Below are 17,507 nucleotides of genomic sequence, written 5' to 3'. Positions count from 1 at the left end.
TGGGTCATATTATTGAAGGTCAAGTGGGAACGTGGAGAGCAAGGAAACATTGTGTGGCAGGAGAGGACCGAGATTTTAAAGTGACTATCTCTCTATCCAACTATCCCATATCAGATGAAATTTATTTATGGAGTTCCTGTGAAGATAGATTAGCTTCTTGTATGAAAGAGTGCGATCAATTCTGGTTATCCAGGCTTGGAGTGTAGGAGGTTCAGCTGAAAGCCATTTTTGAGCTATTTCTTGCCTGGCTTGGAATAAGGTTTGAGAGATAAATATTCTGGTGTTATTAGACATAGAATCATCTGTAAATAAACCTAAGATGCACATAGCAGGATCCATCTTCACAGGGCAGCCCATTTTGTCATGCAAGAATTGTACTATTTGTTTCCAGAACATTGCAATAGGGGGACATTCCCAGATTAAGTGCAGGAAAGTGGGAGTAGCGGAGGAGCATTTAGGGCAAACGGGGGATATACTGGGGTCAAACTTAGCTAGTTTTAGGGGAGTAAGATAAGCTTGGTGGATGATGTATATCTGGGTGAGGCGTTCTCTAATAGATGGGGAAGTAAGTCTAGCCGCCTGAAGAATATCATCCCAGTCTTCTTCATTAATTTCAAGGCCACATGCCACCCACTTTCCCCTAGAGGGGGCGTTGTGTAATTCGGCTTTATGTTGAATAAGAATTGAGTATAGGTCTCCCACCATATGTTTCTGTTGACCATTATGGATTTTATCTATAACAAGGGATGTATGTATAGGCACTGCTGAAGTGCCAAATTGGGCTTTAAAGGCATGAGATAACTGGATATATCTAAAGTAAAATTTGGACGAAAGGTCAAATCTGGAAGATAGAGTCCCAAATGAGAGAAGCCTGCCTCTCTCCAAAATCTGACCCAGGAAGACTATACCCTTTGACACCCAGAGATGGACATCAGGGAGGCCCATAAGTTCAGGGAGGTGGTGGTTGTTCCAAAGGGGAATGTGAGATTCCATTTGGGTGGTAGGGAAATACCGAAGGTTCCACTGCCACACTTAAGTTGCTTGGTCAAGAAGGGTATGTGCATTGGGGCCACGAGGTAAAGTACACCTCATAAGGTCTAGAGCAAGGGAAGCGCATCTGGGGTCCCTATCGTAGCCATATATTTCTGGGTTGTAAGCCACATCTGAGGAGAACCATGCTGCTACTTGCTGTAACTGTGCCGCAATATAGTATTTTTGGAATGAGGGTAGGGTCAGTCCGCCTTCACCATTGGGGTTTTGCATTAGCTTATAGCGTATTTTCGCCCGCCCATTGTTCCATACTAAACTGAGTATTAACGACCTTAGGCGTTTAAAAAAGTGTTGAGTAATATATACTGGAGAGTGGTGGAGAACATATAAAATTTTAGGGAGGAGGATCGTTTTTACTAGGTTGACTCTGCCAGTCACTGAAAGGGGAAGTTTAGTCCAAGATCTGCTCTTGTCTCTGACTAACTGGAGAAGAGGGTATATCTCGTTGTGTATGTATTGTTTAGGATCTAGATGGATAGTAACTCCCAGATACTTAAATGCTGTCACAATTTGCAAAGGTACAGGTAATTCTGGGTCGGGCTGGTCTATGAGTAAGATTACTGATTTTCCTTTGTTTAGCTGAAGACCTGAGTAGTACCCAGACTCCTGGATTACATCAAGTGCTAGATCTAAAGAGGGGCCTATATCAGCCAAATATAGAATAGTGTCATCCGCATACATGAATATTTTCTCATGTGTATGGGGAGTACGAAGACCATGTATATTTGGATGATCTCTGATTCTGCATGCAAGGGGTTCAGCTGCTAAAGCATATAAAAGAGAGGACAGGGGGCACCCCTGCCTCGTACCTCTTTCAAGGGGAAAGGACTCAGAGACCCAGGAGTTTGTGCATATGCGGGCACAGGGATTTGTATATAGTATTTGTACCCATTTCATAAACCTGTCTCCGAATCCAAATCTGGCAAGAACCGCCTGTAGATATGGCCATTCGACGGTATCGAAGGCCTTAGCCATGTCAAGCGAGGCTACCGCTCTCTGGCCTGGGTTGCTGTGTGCACATTGGAGGTTTGCCATAAGTCTCCGAATGTTTATGGCCGTGTTCTTGCCAGGCATAAAACCCGTCTGATCAGGATGAACTAGGTCCAAGATTACAGTATTAAGTCTAATGGCAGGTGCTTTGGCCAAGATTTTAGCATCGACCGGAAGTAAAGATATGGGCCTATAAGATTCACATAAAAGTATATTCTTCCCAGGCTTAGGGAGCACTACTATTAAGGCCTCACGCATTGAAGAAGGCAGTGTAGCCTTTTCAAAGGCCTCTTCATATAATTCTAGGAGTAAGGGCGATAGTTCTTCTGAGAACCTTTTGTATATTTCAGTAGGGATACCGTCCAGGCCGGGGGCTTTCTTGGAGGGGAAGCTAGCTATTGCCATTTCAAGCTCAGCTATGGTAAAAGGTTTGTCCAGTAGGTCACGTTGTTCAGGAGAAAGGCGTGGGAGATTAATTTCAGTTAAGAATATCTCAGAGTCTGATTGAGTTGCTGGCGACTTAGTTTGATATAGGTTCTTATAGTAATCCCGAAATGTGGAGTTTACAATTTCTGGGCCCCGTACCTCAACACCTGCCTTATCTAAGATAGATGCAATTACAGGGGGTGCTGCATATGTACGTGAAATTTTAGCTAAGAGGGTACCAGTGCGCTCCCCTTGCTCATAGTATGTCTGTTTTTGAAAAAAAAGGGAGGATTTGGCCCTCTCCTCGTGGTGTAGGGCAAGGCTTCTAATAGCACGTTGCCAACTTTCATAGTTAGTGGGCTGTGGCTCCTGAAGGTATTTGTGTTCTAAGGAGGATACCTGTGCCTGGAGTTTTTGCTCCTCTTGCACGTTTGACATTTTATGGGAAGAGACTGCTTTGATAAGGATACCTCTTAGGTAGGCTTTAAAGGTCTCCCATACTAGCATTCTGTTATCTTCATCTCTATGAATGTGTATAAACTCTGTTATCTCTCTGCGTATCTTCTCATCTGCTCCCATGACATCCAACCAAAATGGGTTAAATTTCCATAGTCTGGGCGGAGGAGGAGTTCCCCATTGTATAGAAAGCTGAATGGGGGAGTGGTCTGAGACCAAACGGGGTAGTAGCTTAATTTGTGATACCAGTGGAAGCAGATGAGGCGACGCCAAAACAAAGTCAATACGCGATAGGGTACGGTATGTAGCTGAGGAGCAGCTATAGCCTGGCTCCCCAGGGTGCAAATGGGTCCATACATCCAGCATGTTTATTTCATTTAAGAATAAAGAGAAGGAGGTTTCTTTATCTATTTGTGGGGGGGGGAACCTGTCTTGTTTTGGGTTTTTGACCGAATTAAAGTCCCCCATCCAAAGTGCGGGGACCCCAGGGTATCTCATTATGAAGGATAAACCCTCTTTAAGAGGGGTAACTGAGTATGGAGGGGGGACATAATATACCAATAAGAGGAGAGGCAAACACGCTATAGTACAATTGAGAAAGATGAATCTACCCATTAGGTCAATTTAAGAGGCAATAAGTTGAAACTGAAGTTTCTTATTGATTAGGATTGATACTCCCCGTGAGGTCTGGGAAAATGTAGCATGGTATGCCCAGCCCATCCACCCCCTTCGAAGACTTAAGGTTTTAGTGCCCGACAGATGGGTCTCCTGAAGAGCCACTATATCAGGTTTTTGTTTGTACAGATAGGATAGCAGTGTTTGCCTCTTTATCTTATCGTTCACTTCTCGTACATTCCATGTAATTAAGGTTAGCTGAGATGCCATTTGACAGTATATCCAAGTAATTTGCATTGTTCTATATCATTATAAAAATAGCATGTGTTCATTCTATAGCTGCATGCATAATGCTGAATTGCACCAGTTACAATGGTTACTAAAAGTAGATCCCAATGCCCACCCTGCCCTTCCTTTAAAACGAGGAGGGCTTTAACCCCAAACCCAATAACATATAACCAGCTAACATAGAAGCTATAACCTAACTCCAAATAGTAGCTGAGGAGATAACACAACAGAAGCACGAGGTAGAGACACATTAGTGCTAGAGGTGGAGGTTGCACTTGAGATCTGAGGGGGGGGGGGGGGTCCGTGCCCCAAAAAGAATGGAAATTACATATTCCATCAGGCACCCGGCCAGTTACTGAACTCAGTATAAGTTATATGCCCAAGTCCCAGAAATGTCCCGCATTCACATCCATTATGCTATGACACAATGCACTGTCAACAAACAGGTGTTGGATGGGGGGGGGGGGGGGGTGAAGAGGAAAAATTAAAAAGGGGGGGGGATTAGGACGAGGGGTTTGGGCAGGGGGGGTTGAGTATGGAAAAAAAAGGGGGAGGGACGACAGGGTAAGGGGGGGTACAGTGCAGAGATATCTGTTGTCGGTTAGTGGCATAATAGAGAAAAAGACATTAGTCCATGCAAAGCATGATAGTGCACCCATAATAACGTGCAACACTGTGGTTGCTGTTCACGGAGCAAGCCTCCTTTTTGCATCCATGCTATAGCAGGATCTGGAATACAACAGAACTGCTTGCCATAAGATCCTCAGGATCAGCAGTAGCCTATGTAGGTATCCAAGTATGTGTATATGAGTTTTCAGGAAGATGTTGCATAGGCCGCTGTAGTTATATTGAAAGTAGGTGCGTCACAAATCAGGACAGCCATTGTTGCGGAAAGTAGTTAGGACTCTGAGGCCTTGGCCTCTAGGTGGGTAAGGTTCAGCAAGGCGATACAGGTGAAAGATTAGTCTTGTTCACCACCATCAGGGCGAAGGGTCTCTTGTGAGGTGTAAAGCGAAAGTTACTCACTGTTCAGGCGATCTTGAAGGTGACTGGTGAGCACGGGGGCTTTAGCTGCTGTAAATAGTGCACGTTGCTTTTGGACTTCCAGGGAAAAGTCGGGATAAAAGGAAATTCTGGCGTTTTGATAGGTGATTTCCCCTTTGTTCCTTGCGGCACGGAGGATGGCATCCCTGTCGCTGTAGTTCAAGACTTTGAAGATGAAGTTGCGTGGTGGGGCACCGGGCGGGGGTATCTTAGGTGAGATGCGATGCGCCCGCTCTATAATGAATACTGAAGAGAAAGTATCTCTGCCAAAGATGTCGGTAAGAAGTGTTTCCGCAAACAACTCTGGATTGGGGCCTTCTACCTTTTCGGGCAGGCCTACGATTCTAATATTGGATCTGCGGTTCCTGTTTTCAAGGTCATCTTGCCTGGAGTGCAAAGTTTTAAGTTCCCGCTGTGTTGCTTGCATTGCTGGCTGCAGAGGCCTAGTGGAGTCCTCCAGCGAACTTATGCGGTCTTCCGCTTGGGTGACACGCGCTCTCAGGTTCTGCATGTCCTGCCTCACTAACGAGACATCCGTGCGGACCTCTTCTAGTTTAAACAGTTATAGCAGCAAGACTCGCCTGACATGCTGAGACCCCCTCCAGGAGCTGTTCAAGCGGGCTTGGTAGTGGTGCTGGCTGGGAGGTTTCATCTTCCGAGAGGTTGTCTGGAGTGCCGGAGACACTGGGAGTATCGGCGCCATCTTGGCTGGTATGTTTGAATTGGTGGAGTTTCGCCGCCGCTTCTGTGGCTCTGCGAGTCATGACCGGCGAGAAGGGCTGCGGGTTGCGGGGATTCTTAGCTGTGTCCTGGGTGGTATTAAGGGCGGCCAGGGTGCCGGCGAATATCTTTAAAACGGGTTTAAGCACGGAGCCTCTCCGAAGTGCGTCTCTACCTCATGAGCTTCCGGTCACGCCCCCACCTCTAGCTACTTAATACTGAGGTTCATCTAGCTACCTAATACTTGGGGGCACCTCTAGCTACTTAAACTTGAGGGTATCCCTGGCTACCTAATACTTGGGGGCACCTGTAGCAACCTGAGAGGAATGTAAGGGAGAAGTGGCAGCAGCACACTTGCAGCTTGGTGGGGGTTTGTAGATTCATGAAGAGCAAAGTCTAAGGTGCCAGGACATCTGTGCCTATAGGCTCCTGTGAGGTAAATCCGGGCTTGCATACACCACATGGAGTTTGAGATGTAAAGTCAGAGTGGAGAAACATGATAAGGTTAGGGGAACACATTAAGGACTCCTGTTTGTCACCTTGCTCCAGAGCCCCATATTGGCCACTATAGCTGCTATAGCTAATATTACAGCCCTGCTGCTGTAAGCTTTTCTGAGGAGTCTAATACCCAATACCCCTTTCCGTCATCTCTTGTCTTCCCTGGTCATGGGACCATGTGTCTTGCAGAGCACCAATAGCCTGCCATATCAATAAATAAATAGACCCTGAACAAGAATGCAGATCAGATGTTTATGACTGAAGTCTGACTGGATTTGGAGCATGCTCGTTTCAGGTGGATGATTCAGACACTACTGCAGTAAGAGATATTAGAAGGATAATTTCTGTGCGATAATAAATAATTCTATCCTTACTGGGGGGCTCTGAAAAACACCTTGATTAACTTTAGTCAATTTCTTCGCTTTTCACGTATTAAGAACGTTGGCTCTGAAGAAAAGTCAATGCAAGTTCATTTGATGAAAATGTTTCTGTTTACGGCAGATGTGTCAAAAACAATTGGTGACAGACTGATTGGTGCTGCCTGCCTCAAAAGAAGAGAAAGCAAACAGGGAACACATAATTATAGTGCGCTGTGGTGGGTAATACACACCTACAAATCACGTCATGACAAGTTGCGTAATATGTTGGTGCTTTATAAATACAATAAATAAATATCAAGATCAGTCAAAGGGGGGAGGGGGCAAAGGGCTGAGAAATGACAGCTATCTCCAGTACAAATATATATCAGATCCAGGCAAAAATTCAGATCCTGCCTCCAAACGCAATTTGTTCCCGACACTGGCTGCAACAGCCCGTTGGCCGGGCCAGACCCAAAGTGACTACACTTTGGGTACTGGCTGTCACATAAATAGCAAATTCCCTGTTATCTGTAACTCAGGCAAGCGGAAGTCTCAACTAACCAGCATGCCTGAGGGGAATAATGGGGCTGAACTATTGGGGTTTTCAGAGTAGAAACTCCTTTCCAATCGTCCGGGAACTACCAGCAGCATTCAGGTGTCCATGTACGGCTCCCGGCGTGTCATCTGAGACAATGAGCCAGAAGCTAAACACAGAAGCCCTTATAAGCCACTGGAAACTGCAGGATGTGTAGCAGATGGTACCTGGATGATCAGTAAGTAAGTTCTGCTGCTCTGGGGTGGGGGGCTGTTAGTGCTATTCTACCACCGGTTCAAGAACTGGCAAGCACATGTATCCGGCATCAGGCAATCCTTGCCTGTGCTGAACGCTGGGGACTTTGCTGTATATACATTTCCACAACAAACTCTAGATTGTAAGCCTATGGCATGGTCCTCCTCCTTGTTTCTCCTACTTGTTCAAGCACCTCCATTACCGTACACCCATCCAGTGGTGGCTGGATAGTGTAGTTATGGCTGGATGGTGTAATGGTTAAGGGCTCTGCCTCTGACACAGGAGACAGGGTTCGAATCTCAGCTCTGCCTGTTCAGTAAGCCAGCACCTATTCAGTAAGGAGACCTTAGGCAAGTCTCCCTAACACTGCCACTGCCTAGTGGCTGCAGCTCTGGTGCTTTGAGTCCGCCAGGAGAAAAGCGTGATATAAATGTTATTTGTCTTGTCTTGTGACAAGACAAGACAAAATAACATTTATATATTTATTTATTTTTCTTGTCAATGGATCTGAGTGAACCTAACTTGTCTAATCTCCATGCTCCCATCCAGTGACTGGCTAAGCATTACCTGGTACTCATACTGTGCTGCGTGATCTGGTTTTCTATTATTCCTGTATTGTCTTATTGCTGTATGTCACCCCTAAATATTGTCTGTAACCTAAACTAATGTCCAGCGCTGCATAATATGTTGGCGCTTTATAAATACAATAAATAATAATAATAATAAACTGTACCTGCAGCCAGACTCCACATAGTAAATTGTAAGTAATGTGAGTTTCCTGAGACTGTATCACACCTGCGTATTAATGAGAGTGAGAGTCTCTTTAAACCATCACACTGCCCACCTATTTAGTTCAACGTAAACTACCTACCGTACTTTAGGTTACTTTTTCCTTCTCCCTAATTACCATTATGCTTGAAATATAACATTACCATTGCTGGATTTGCAGTTACTTGCTGTGAGGCCTGGAGTAACATACAGATGGGAGGAATCATTCCAGCTTTCAGAAAAGTAATGAAACTGGGAAGTAGCCAACTTTTTGTAGTTGTATACAATCCTGGGAAAGAAGCCATATCTAATGGCAAATAGCTGCTGTAGGGCTATAGATCAGTATACACTCCAGGCGTGTGTGCATTTTAATGAGGTACAGAGTACACGCTATTTAATAATGCAGATAGAAATTACCACTGTTCAGTAACTCATAGGGCCTGATTTATTAGGGGACTCCAGGGCTGGAGATCACAGGAGAATATAAATGATCCTATAAACCAGGCCTGGATTAGTAAACATTTTTGTTTGGTCTTTGCAGCCCTGGTCTGAGCCATAGCAAATCACAGCAAGGACTGCAGAAAGGCTATTGTTCTGCTGTATTAATATTTTACTTTTCTCCCAGAGTAAGTGCTATAAATTACTTTTCTCCTATGTTGCTGTCACTTACAGTAGGTAGTAGAAATCTGAGAACGGGTTTGGAATAGCCCATGTCCTTATGGGGGATTCTCTGTGTTTTGTTTATTTTCAAAAGCACTAAGTGAACATTAGTTGTTCATTCCACCGGCCAGAATAGTGTGCAAATGGGGTGGGGGTGGGGTCTGCATCCTAATATAGATCCTATCCAGGGAGTGCATTTGTAAAGAATAATGAAATACTGCGAATCGTGAGATGGCCCAAAAGGAAAAAACCTGGGGCTCCCTCCAGCCCCCTTCAGGCTGATCGGTCCCTCACCGCCCCATAATTTGGCCAGTCGAGGCCAGTCGGTACAGGCACAGATGGGCACCCGTGCAGAATGCTCCCGCGGCTGTACTATTGAGCTGGGCGTGTGCGCACTACGCACCAACTGGCCAGATTACTGGGAGCTGTAGCGGTGGATCCAGGCAGCAGAGGAGGATAGCGAGGGGCAGATCAGCCTGAAGGGAGCTGGAGGAAGCCCCAGGTATGTATAATTTTTTCCTTTTGGCCCATCTCAGGTTCACTTCAAGTTGTAGTCCCTCATACATGCCTTCCGTGAGAATCTTAAAAAGGAGTTCTTGCACCAGCCTATCAGCTGTGACTTGATATAGCAGAATAATAGTAGAAATTAAAATGTAGCTCCGCTTTCCAAATGAAACTGAAACCAATTTTTATCAACCAATATCTGTATAGCTCAAGTATTTGATGAGTTGTATTAGACAGTCATTTCTATGATTGTTCTGGTGTTTTCCTAAACCACTTCAGTATGTTTCATTGGGACCGCTGCCTTGCTTTGCTCACAGCTGTTAGGCTCCCTGCACACTGCAAATCCGTATTCCGATTCCGATTCCGATTCCGTTTCCGATTCCGTTTCCGATTTTCCTTGAATACATTCAACAGAAAAACGGATCAAAAAACGCAGCATGCAGATAAGATTAAAAATCTGAATCGGAATCGGATGTAAAAACAGATTAAAAAGCGGAATCGGAATCTGAAATGCATGCAGTGTGCAAGAGGCCTTAAGGTGGCCATTAAGGATGCTTGTCGGATTCCGCAGAATGGAGATTTCCACGATTCCGGTCGGAAATTGGCAATTCCGTTCCGTTGAGCCGGAACGGAAAAGCTATAGCGCTAATTGGAAATAGCGGAATTTCTATGCGGAATTCCGTCGGAATTTAAACAAAAGCGTGTAAAAGCTGCATTAGCCAATCAGAAGGATCAGAAGGGGATAGACCCATCACAGAAGCTTAAAACATGATGATTTCTGCATTAAAAACGGAATTTCTGCACCAATTAGAGTCTTAACAAAAACCAACCAATCCTACGTTAGCAACCTGCTCCTAGCTACCTATCATCAACTATCCCAACCATTTTCTATATAAGAGAGGTGTGACAGTCACGAAAGCTTGTGGGTTTCAGTCTGGTGTTGGAGAGAGGAAAGACAGTTGTTTCAACATAAAACAATAGTCTTTGAGTGTGAGCTGTAGTAGCTAGCTAGGTGTATTTGTGAGAGAGTGACAGTAGATTGTTAGTTTCAGTGATAGATTGTAGTGTAGTGTACTAGTAGTTGCTGTGTGTAGAGGGTTAGACAGAGCCAGCCAGCGTGATCCATAGACCGGCCAACACACTCCACAATGTGCTGGTGAAGGGCAGGGATAGTATTCCTGGCAAAATAATGGCGGCTGGGGATCCGCCATTGTGGAGCAACACTGTTCATCAGTCTGCAGAAGGGGGCACAGTCCACAAACTGGTAGGGCAGCAGTGGTGTCTGATAATGGTGCCAACATGCTGGCCCCCATTTCTGAAGGTGGCTACACTCACTTACCTTACTTGGCCCACGTCTTCAACCTTGTAGCCCAGAATTTTTTACACACTTTTGATGGCTTGAAGGATGCTGTGGCCTCAGCACGAAAAGTGTCAGCCCACATCCGTTGCCCCGCAACCACCACCGCGGCCTTGAAACTGCTGCAGCGCCGCCATAGCCTGCCGCAGCACAGGCTTATTTCTGATTGTGCAACACGGTGGAACTCCACCCTCCACATGCTGGAGAGGTTGTGGGAGCAGCGAATGGCGGTCAGGCTATACCTGTCTCAGACATCTTTCTCCAGAACAGGGCCACTGGACTACATTACTGGGGACCAGAGGCAGCTGTTTGGACAGGTCTGTAAAGTGTTGGTGCCGTTTGAGCAGGCAACAAAATTGGTCATTGAGGAGCACTGCAGCATATCAGAAGTGCTCCCTATTATCTTCATGCTGGACAAGGCTCTTGACAGAGTGCTCGGACAGGGGGAGGAAGCCCTACTGAACAGTGGTCAGTAAAGTGGGGGAGTGAATGAAGTCCTGGATGAGGAGGCAGAGCTTGTGGAAGCAGAAGAGCCCATTGTCCGGGGGTGGGAAGAAGATTCTGATGATGTGGAGCTGGAGAATGACGACAGTTCTGACAGCCAGGAAGAGGTGATTAATGGCAGACATCTCTTCCCTATGGCTGCGCATATGCTCCAGTGCCTCCGTAAGGACCCACCAGATGAAAACTCTAAAATCAAGGCTCGACATGTGGATGGCCACCATCTTAGATCCCCGGTGCAAGGGGAAAATGCGGCAGTTCATAACCCCCTCCGAAGCAGACGCCAGGATGAGCCAAATCAGGGATGCCCTTCTTTGTTGGGTAGAAGATGCGTTTACTGCACCTGTATCTCGGGCCCAAGCTACCAAGCCTCATCATACTCAGCAAAGGGCTGGTGGTCCCACTCCCAGCAGCAGCACCAATAGCCAATCTGTGAACCTGCTGAGTATGTTGAAGGAATTTTATCAGTCAATGCCAGATACTCCTTCTAGCAGCAGCACCACCAGCGGGCAAAGTAGTCACCGCCAGTGACTGGCCCGTATGGTGAATGATTACTTGGGGTCGGCCAGTGCTCCAGACAATATGGAGAGTAATGATGACCCCATGTAGTATTGGACAAAACAACTGGATACCTGGCCTTAACTCGCTCAGTATGCACTGGAGGTTCTTGCATGCCCCGCTGCCAGTGTTCTTTCTGAGCGAGTATTTAGTGCTGTAGGTGAGGTGGTCACCGACCACCGGACTCGTCTGTCCACAGACAATATGGACATACTAACGTTCATAAAAATGAACGAGTCATGGATCAGTGATAATTACAAGGCCCCTCTCACTGATTCACGATGAAGATTGGACAGACAATTAAAATTTTGCTGTAATGACTGCCGTGGAACCACCTCTAGGTCCCATGGCCTACGACAACTCCTACTGCTCCCCCCAAAAATTATAATGACTGCTGTGAAACCACCTCTAGGTCCCATGGCCTTCGACAACTCCTGCTGCTCCAAACAAAAATTGTGATGACTGCCGTGGAACCACCTCTAGGTCCCATGGCCTACGACAACTCCTGCTGCTTTCCCCCAAAAATTGTGATGACCGCCATGAAACCACCTCTAGGACCCATGTCCTACGACAACTCCTGCTGCTCCAAAAAAAAAATTGTGATGACCGTCGTGACCACCTTTAGGTCCCATGGCCTACGACAACTCCTGCTTATCCAAAAAAAATTGTAATCAGGATTGTGATTCAGCCACCATTAAAGCCAAAGTTATCAGCAGGACTGCCAGGGAACTGCTATTTGTTTAAAAGGAAACATTCATTACGTTTCCTTTAACATTGTGGATATGGTTCCGCCGGAATGCAGAATTCCGCGGAATACCGCGGGTATCCGACGGAATGTAGCAGTTACGGAATTTCGTTACTGCGGAATCTGGAATTTCCGCGTTATTGGAAATCGCCTGTTCCGATCATCCCTAGTGGCCATGCAGGATACAATAAAATGATCCAATTTTACAACAAGTCCATAGAAAAGTACCAAATTTCCTTGCTGGTTGATAGGGGATCAAATACTTGTATCACTCATTACAATGCACATCAAGCTCTGACTTAGGGGCAGTTCATGTATGCATATAAAGTGGGGTACAGTACTGTATTAGCTAGGCCAATTTTTAACACTGAGTCTCAAGTAACCAGAAAACACACTTTTCTGGCATCAGCTGACACCCATTGGTGCCAGATAACAGTACAGTACACTACTGTATTAACTTTTACTGGCCCAACTGCAAAAATGCTGAAAGCTGCAGAGTGGCTGCTAAGGGTTATTTATAATTTATATGTTTTGTTTTTCTCTTAAGGCTTTTAATAGGTTTCCTATTATTCCGGGTATTGTATTGGAGTTATCAGATAGGACGGAGGCGCAAATAAATGGGATGCAGACATAATTTTGAAGCAGAACCCCCAACATATGGGACAAAGCAATAAACAAAAGTGACCCCGCCAGGACCATTTTCTTGTAGAATACAAATACTGTAGATATGTTTATAGAATAAGCCACAGCTGATAAGGTATCTAAGGGCTTCCAGAAGATAGCTTTAGGCCCATACACACGGTAGATTAACCACTTCAGCCTTCAGTCGTTTTTTCATCTTAGGCATCTGAGCAATTTTCACCTCCCATTCATTTGTCAATAACTTTATCACTGCTTATTACAATGAAATGATCTATAGCTTGTTTTTTTCTGCCACCAATTAGGCTTTCTTTGGGTGGTACATTTTGCTAAGAATTATTTTTTTCTAAATGCATTTTAATGGGAATATTAAGAAAAAAAATCATTATTTCTCAGTTTTCGGCCACAATAGCAATAATATAATACATGCTACCATAATTAACACCCACATATTTTATTTGCCCATTTGTCCTGGTTATTACACCATTTAAATTATGTCCCTATCACAATGTATGGTGCCAATATATTATTTGGAAATAAAGGTACATTTTTTTCCGTTTTGCATCCATTACTGTTTACAAGCTTAAAATTTTACAAATAATAGTAATATACCCTCTTGACATGCATATTAAAGAAGTTCAGACCCTTGGGTAACTATTTATGGGTTTTTTTTTGTTAATTGTAATTTTTTTTTAAATTACAATTTTTATTTGGGTATTTTTTGGAGTGTGGGAGGTAAACCGTTAATTTTAAATGTAATTGATTGTGTGTTTATTTAAAAAAAATGTATGTAGATGTAGTTTTACTATTTGGCCACAATCCTCAGTCATTCAGCCACGGGAGCAGGGCGGCAGCATTCTTTTGGACGTAGCAGCTACGTCCAAAAGGCGTTATTAGGTTCGGCCGAGGTAGCCGATAATGACCACCTCTGTATTTTTTCTGCTGATAATCCACCATGTGTACAGTGGCCCCCGACCGCCATTAGGCATGTAATCCACCAGGCAGATCAATTTGGTTGAGCAACAGCCTATACCTTTGTTCATGCCGCTCGCTCTGCCCACTGCGAGACGTCACATCTGCGCTGCTCTGTTGGCTCTACCCATGACTGCATTGCAACAGAATGCATCGTCAGCCTAAAGGGCCCAGCAATGTTGCCTGAAGGATCGAGTCTCGAATCCCGTTGGGCTACATCAATCCAGTGTGTGTATGGGTCTTTAGTTTCTGCCCAGGCAAAGTAACAGGTCACAGTCTTAAAACTAGTGGCTCACTGACTGCCCTACCATGAGTTAATAGGACACTCTCCAGTGAGAAACCTGCTTCCAGTCCCAGCAAACATACCCGAAGCACAGTTCATTAAACCCACCATTCAGACAGGGCAAAGGCAGCAACATGCATCAACAGACTGCTTTTAAGGAGGTTTGGGCTCTCCCTTTACTTGGACATGGCATCCTGAAGTCTTATGCATGGTACAAACTCCCACCAAATCCTGCTAGAGAGACATACCGTACATACATGTCAAGATATTTGTAGCAATGGGAACACTGTAAGGCAAGTGTGCAACTTTCAACTTGTTTTCTGAGGATCAGGAACAGACATGAATCAAATAGAACATTCAGCATGGTATTTATATATTCCATAGAGCAATTATTAGACAATTTATGCTAGATCCAAATCTCCTGGCATGTCACAGATCATGCAACAGAGAATGATTGTAGATCATGCTGTGTGCCAATAGCTGTGATGGCTTATGCAGAGCAGTGATATAAGCTGAACTACACTCCTAGCGGTGAAAAATCCAAGAGGTATGAGACTTTGCGGCACTCTTTATGGTGTAAAGTGAAAAAAGAGGAAAGGTCTTATCACGTTCTGCAGCTTGCTTGTAGCCCCGGTGTGCTCCAGCAAAATATGCGGAAGAAAAAAAACCAGATAATAGATTTCCAGTAGAAAGGTTCCAGATTGCAAGCGCCATGCAAAGGTCAATCAACTTGCCACTACTGACTCGTGATGGCTCCTGCCGTGTGTAGCAAGATAAGTGTACGTGGGAGTAGTGGTGGGTGCATGGGCACTAAAAGAACCTAACAACGGCCATTCACCTCTCTATAGGACGCTTGGACATGTTGTTGTCCCCGGCTGGTGTGTGGAAGTGCAGAGAGCTAAATAGTCCGAGGCTCCACCCCTTCCTCTGGTTGCCACCACAGTGATTGGAGTGGCTAAGAGTGTGGCAGTAATATTACGGAAGTAAGGAGCAGGAGAGGTGGAGAAACTATGAGTCCAGCTTGCCTCGTAGTACCGGTAGTTACTCCACTTCTCCCATTCCTAATTTCCGTCATAAGTCAGTAGTAGCTAGTTGATTGATGTTTGCATGGAGCTTTTTGTAATCTAGAACCTGTCACAATAAACCACCAATGTCACTGAAACGGTTGGTGGCCGCCTCTTTCTTCTAGATGTCAATACACTTCTAGCAGTCACTATATGGATTACAGGTGCTGTGTTAATTATCTACCTACACATCGCAGATCAGGTAAACTGACCCACAGAACTGAACAGCTAACGTTACCTGAGCGACTGCCGGGTTTTTAATAAGAAAAGAATATGGGGCATAAAAAGAACTTATAGTAGACAAGTTGCTTCAGTTGTTGAATCGCCATGGAAGAAATTGTCAATAGGCACAATAAACGAAGGAGAAGAGCTCTTGTGGACCCTATCTAAACACACAGTAAATCACAGTGAGTTATTTCCCAGCTAGCCTCTCCTGTATTACAGCATGACAACTGAGCACCTGGGAATGTGCGGAATGCTCACCTGAACCAGTTGGTGAGCGTCATCATCACATAGAGAGAAGCGAGCACAAACACAAAGTGGAAGAAGGAATAGCTGTAGATCACACGCTCCCTCTCATCATGTATCACTGTCTGTCCACCAGTGGCATCTGTATCTTCCCCACAGTTTATTTCTCCTAACACAAAGGAAGCAAGCAGACAGACTGTTGGGCCTTCAGTACAAAGCAATGAGCAAATAAAACATAACTTCCAAAATATGATTAAGCATCACTGTAAATTGACTAGCTGCACTGCCAGCTGACAAGCAGGCACACTTATACAGCTTTTTCTTGCAATGTTCTATACAGACTAATATATACAGGCTTCTGCATGACTTCTAATTTTGCTTAAAGGACGCCTGAAGTAAGAGGGATATGAAGGCTGTCATTTTTATTGCCCTTTAAACAATGCACAATGGCCTCAATTCACTAAGATCATGCTGGAGATAATAAGGCAAGAGAAAACTTACCTCCACACAGTGAGAGAGTTATCTTTACCTCAGGCAAACCTAAAGTTAACTCTTCTGTCTTTAAGTTAACTCTCCAATCCTTAAAATAACTCCAGCGTTAAAGACAGGCTGTCAATTAACTGCGTGTGAAAATAACTACAGAGGAGGTAACTTAACTACAGAGGAGGTAAATTAACTACAAAGGAGGTAAATTAACTACAAAGGAGGTAAATTAAGGAATGAAGAGATAAGATAACTCTCTCTTATGTGGAGGTAAGTTTTCTCTTGCTTTATTATCTCCAGCATGATCTTAGTGAATTGAGGCCAATTGGCTAGTTGTCCTGCTGATCCTCTGCCTCTTATAGTTTTAAGGTGGGTACACACATCAGATAAAAGTCTTTGGAAAATGAAAGATCACAGACCAATTTTACCCTCTTCCATGTAGTATGAGAGCCATACTCTACACAGTCTATTCTATGGAGCTGAACTCCCCATCAGATAAAAATCTTTGCAAGATGTTGAAAACAAGGATGCTGTACACATTCAACAGATCAGTATCTGCAAAAGATCAGTTCCTGCAAAAGATCCGTTCCTGCAAAATGCATTCATAGTCTATGATATCTGCAGATCATCATACACACCTTGTTTAACAGACAATCATCTGCAGATCAGATCCACCAGGATGGATATTCAGATCTGCAGATGATTGTCAGATATGCAGATGAATGTCAGTTAAACAAGGTGTTTATCTGATGGAAAGTTCAGCTCCATAAAATAGACTGTGTAGGTATGGCTCTCATACTACATGGAATGGAGTAAAAGTGGTCTGTGATCTTTCATTTTCCAAAGACTTTTATCTGATGTGTGTACCCACCTTTAGTCATAGACCCTGAACAAGCATGCAGATCAGATGTTTTTGACTGAGGTCTGACTGGATTTGGAGCATGCTCGTTTCAGGTGGATGATTCAAACACTACTGCAACAGGATAGGCCAGGAAGTAATTTTGTTTAATAAGGCAGCCTCCATGTCACTCTCACTTCAGGTATGCAGTGGCGTAACTAAGGAGCTTGGGGCCCCGATGCGAGTTTTACATGGGGCCCCAAGCACTCTGTTGATATGGAGCCCCAAAACTTACCAAGGACATCTGCAGTGTCAGAGAGGTGTGATCAGAGAAAGAAAATAGCTTGTTAAGGATTACTACTATCCAATGCACATATAGAGGTGTTTATTATTAGCATAGAACCAATCAAGAGCTAATAAGATGGATGAGA

General features: G+C 44.5%; 1 protein-coding gene across 2 annotated transcripts in view; it reads right to left on the bottom strand.

Annotated features, from left to right (window-relative positions):
* SERINC4 (serine incorporator 4) overlaps positions 1 to 17,507 on the bottom strand; it is a 79,207-nt gene that overhangs the window by 8,207 nt on the left and 53,493 nt on the right. For both annotated transcript variants that reach the window (XM_068275274.1, XM_068275275.1), the window contains exon 12: positions 15,771 to 15,924. In XM_068275274.1, the coding sequence (XP_068131375.1) occupies positions 15,771 to 15,924 (154 nt within the window). The remainder of the gene's footprint in view (positions 1 to 15,770; positions 15,925 to 17,507) is intronic.

Source organism: Hyperolius riggenbachi, chromosome 3 (genome assembly GCF_040937935.1).
Source record: "Hyperolius riggenbachi isolate aHypRig1 chromosome 3, aHypRig1.pri, whole genome shotgun sequence".
Lineage (NCBI taxonomy): Eukaryota > Metazoa > Chordata > Amphibia > Anura > Hyperoliidae > Hyperolius > Hyperolius riggenbachi.
The sequence above is the reverse complement of the archived record's forward strand: the minus strand, read 5'-3'. Positions and strand labels throughout refer to the sequence as shown.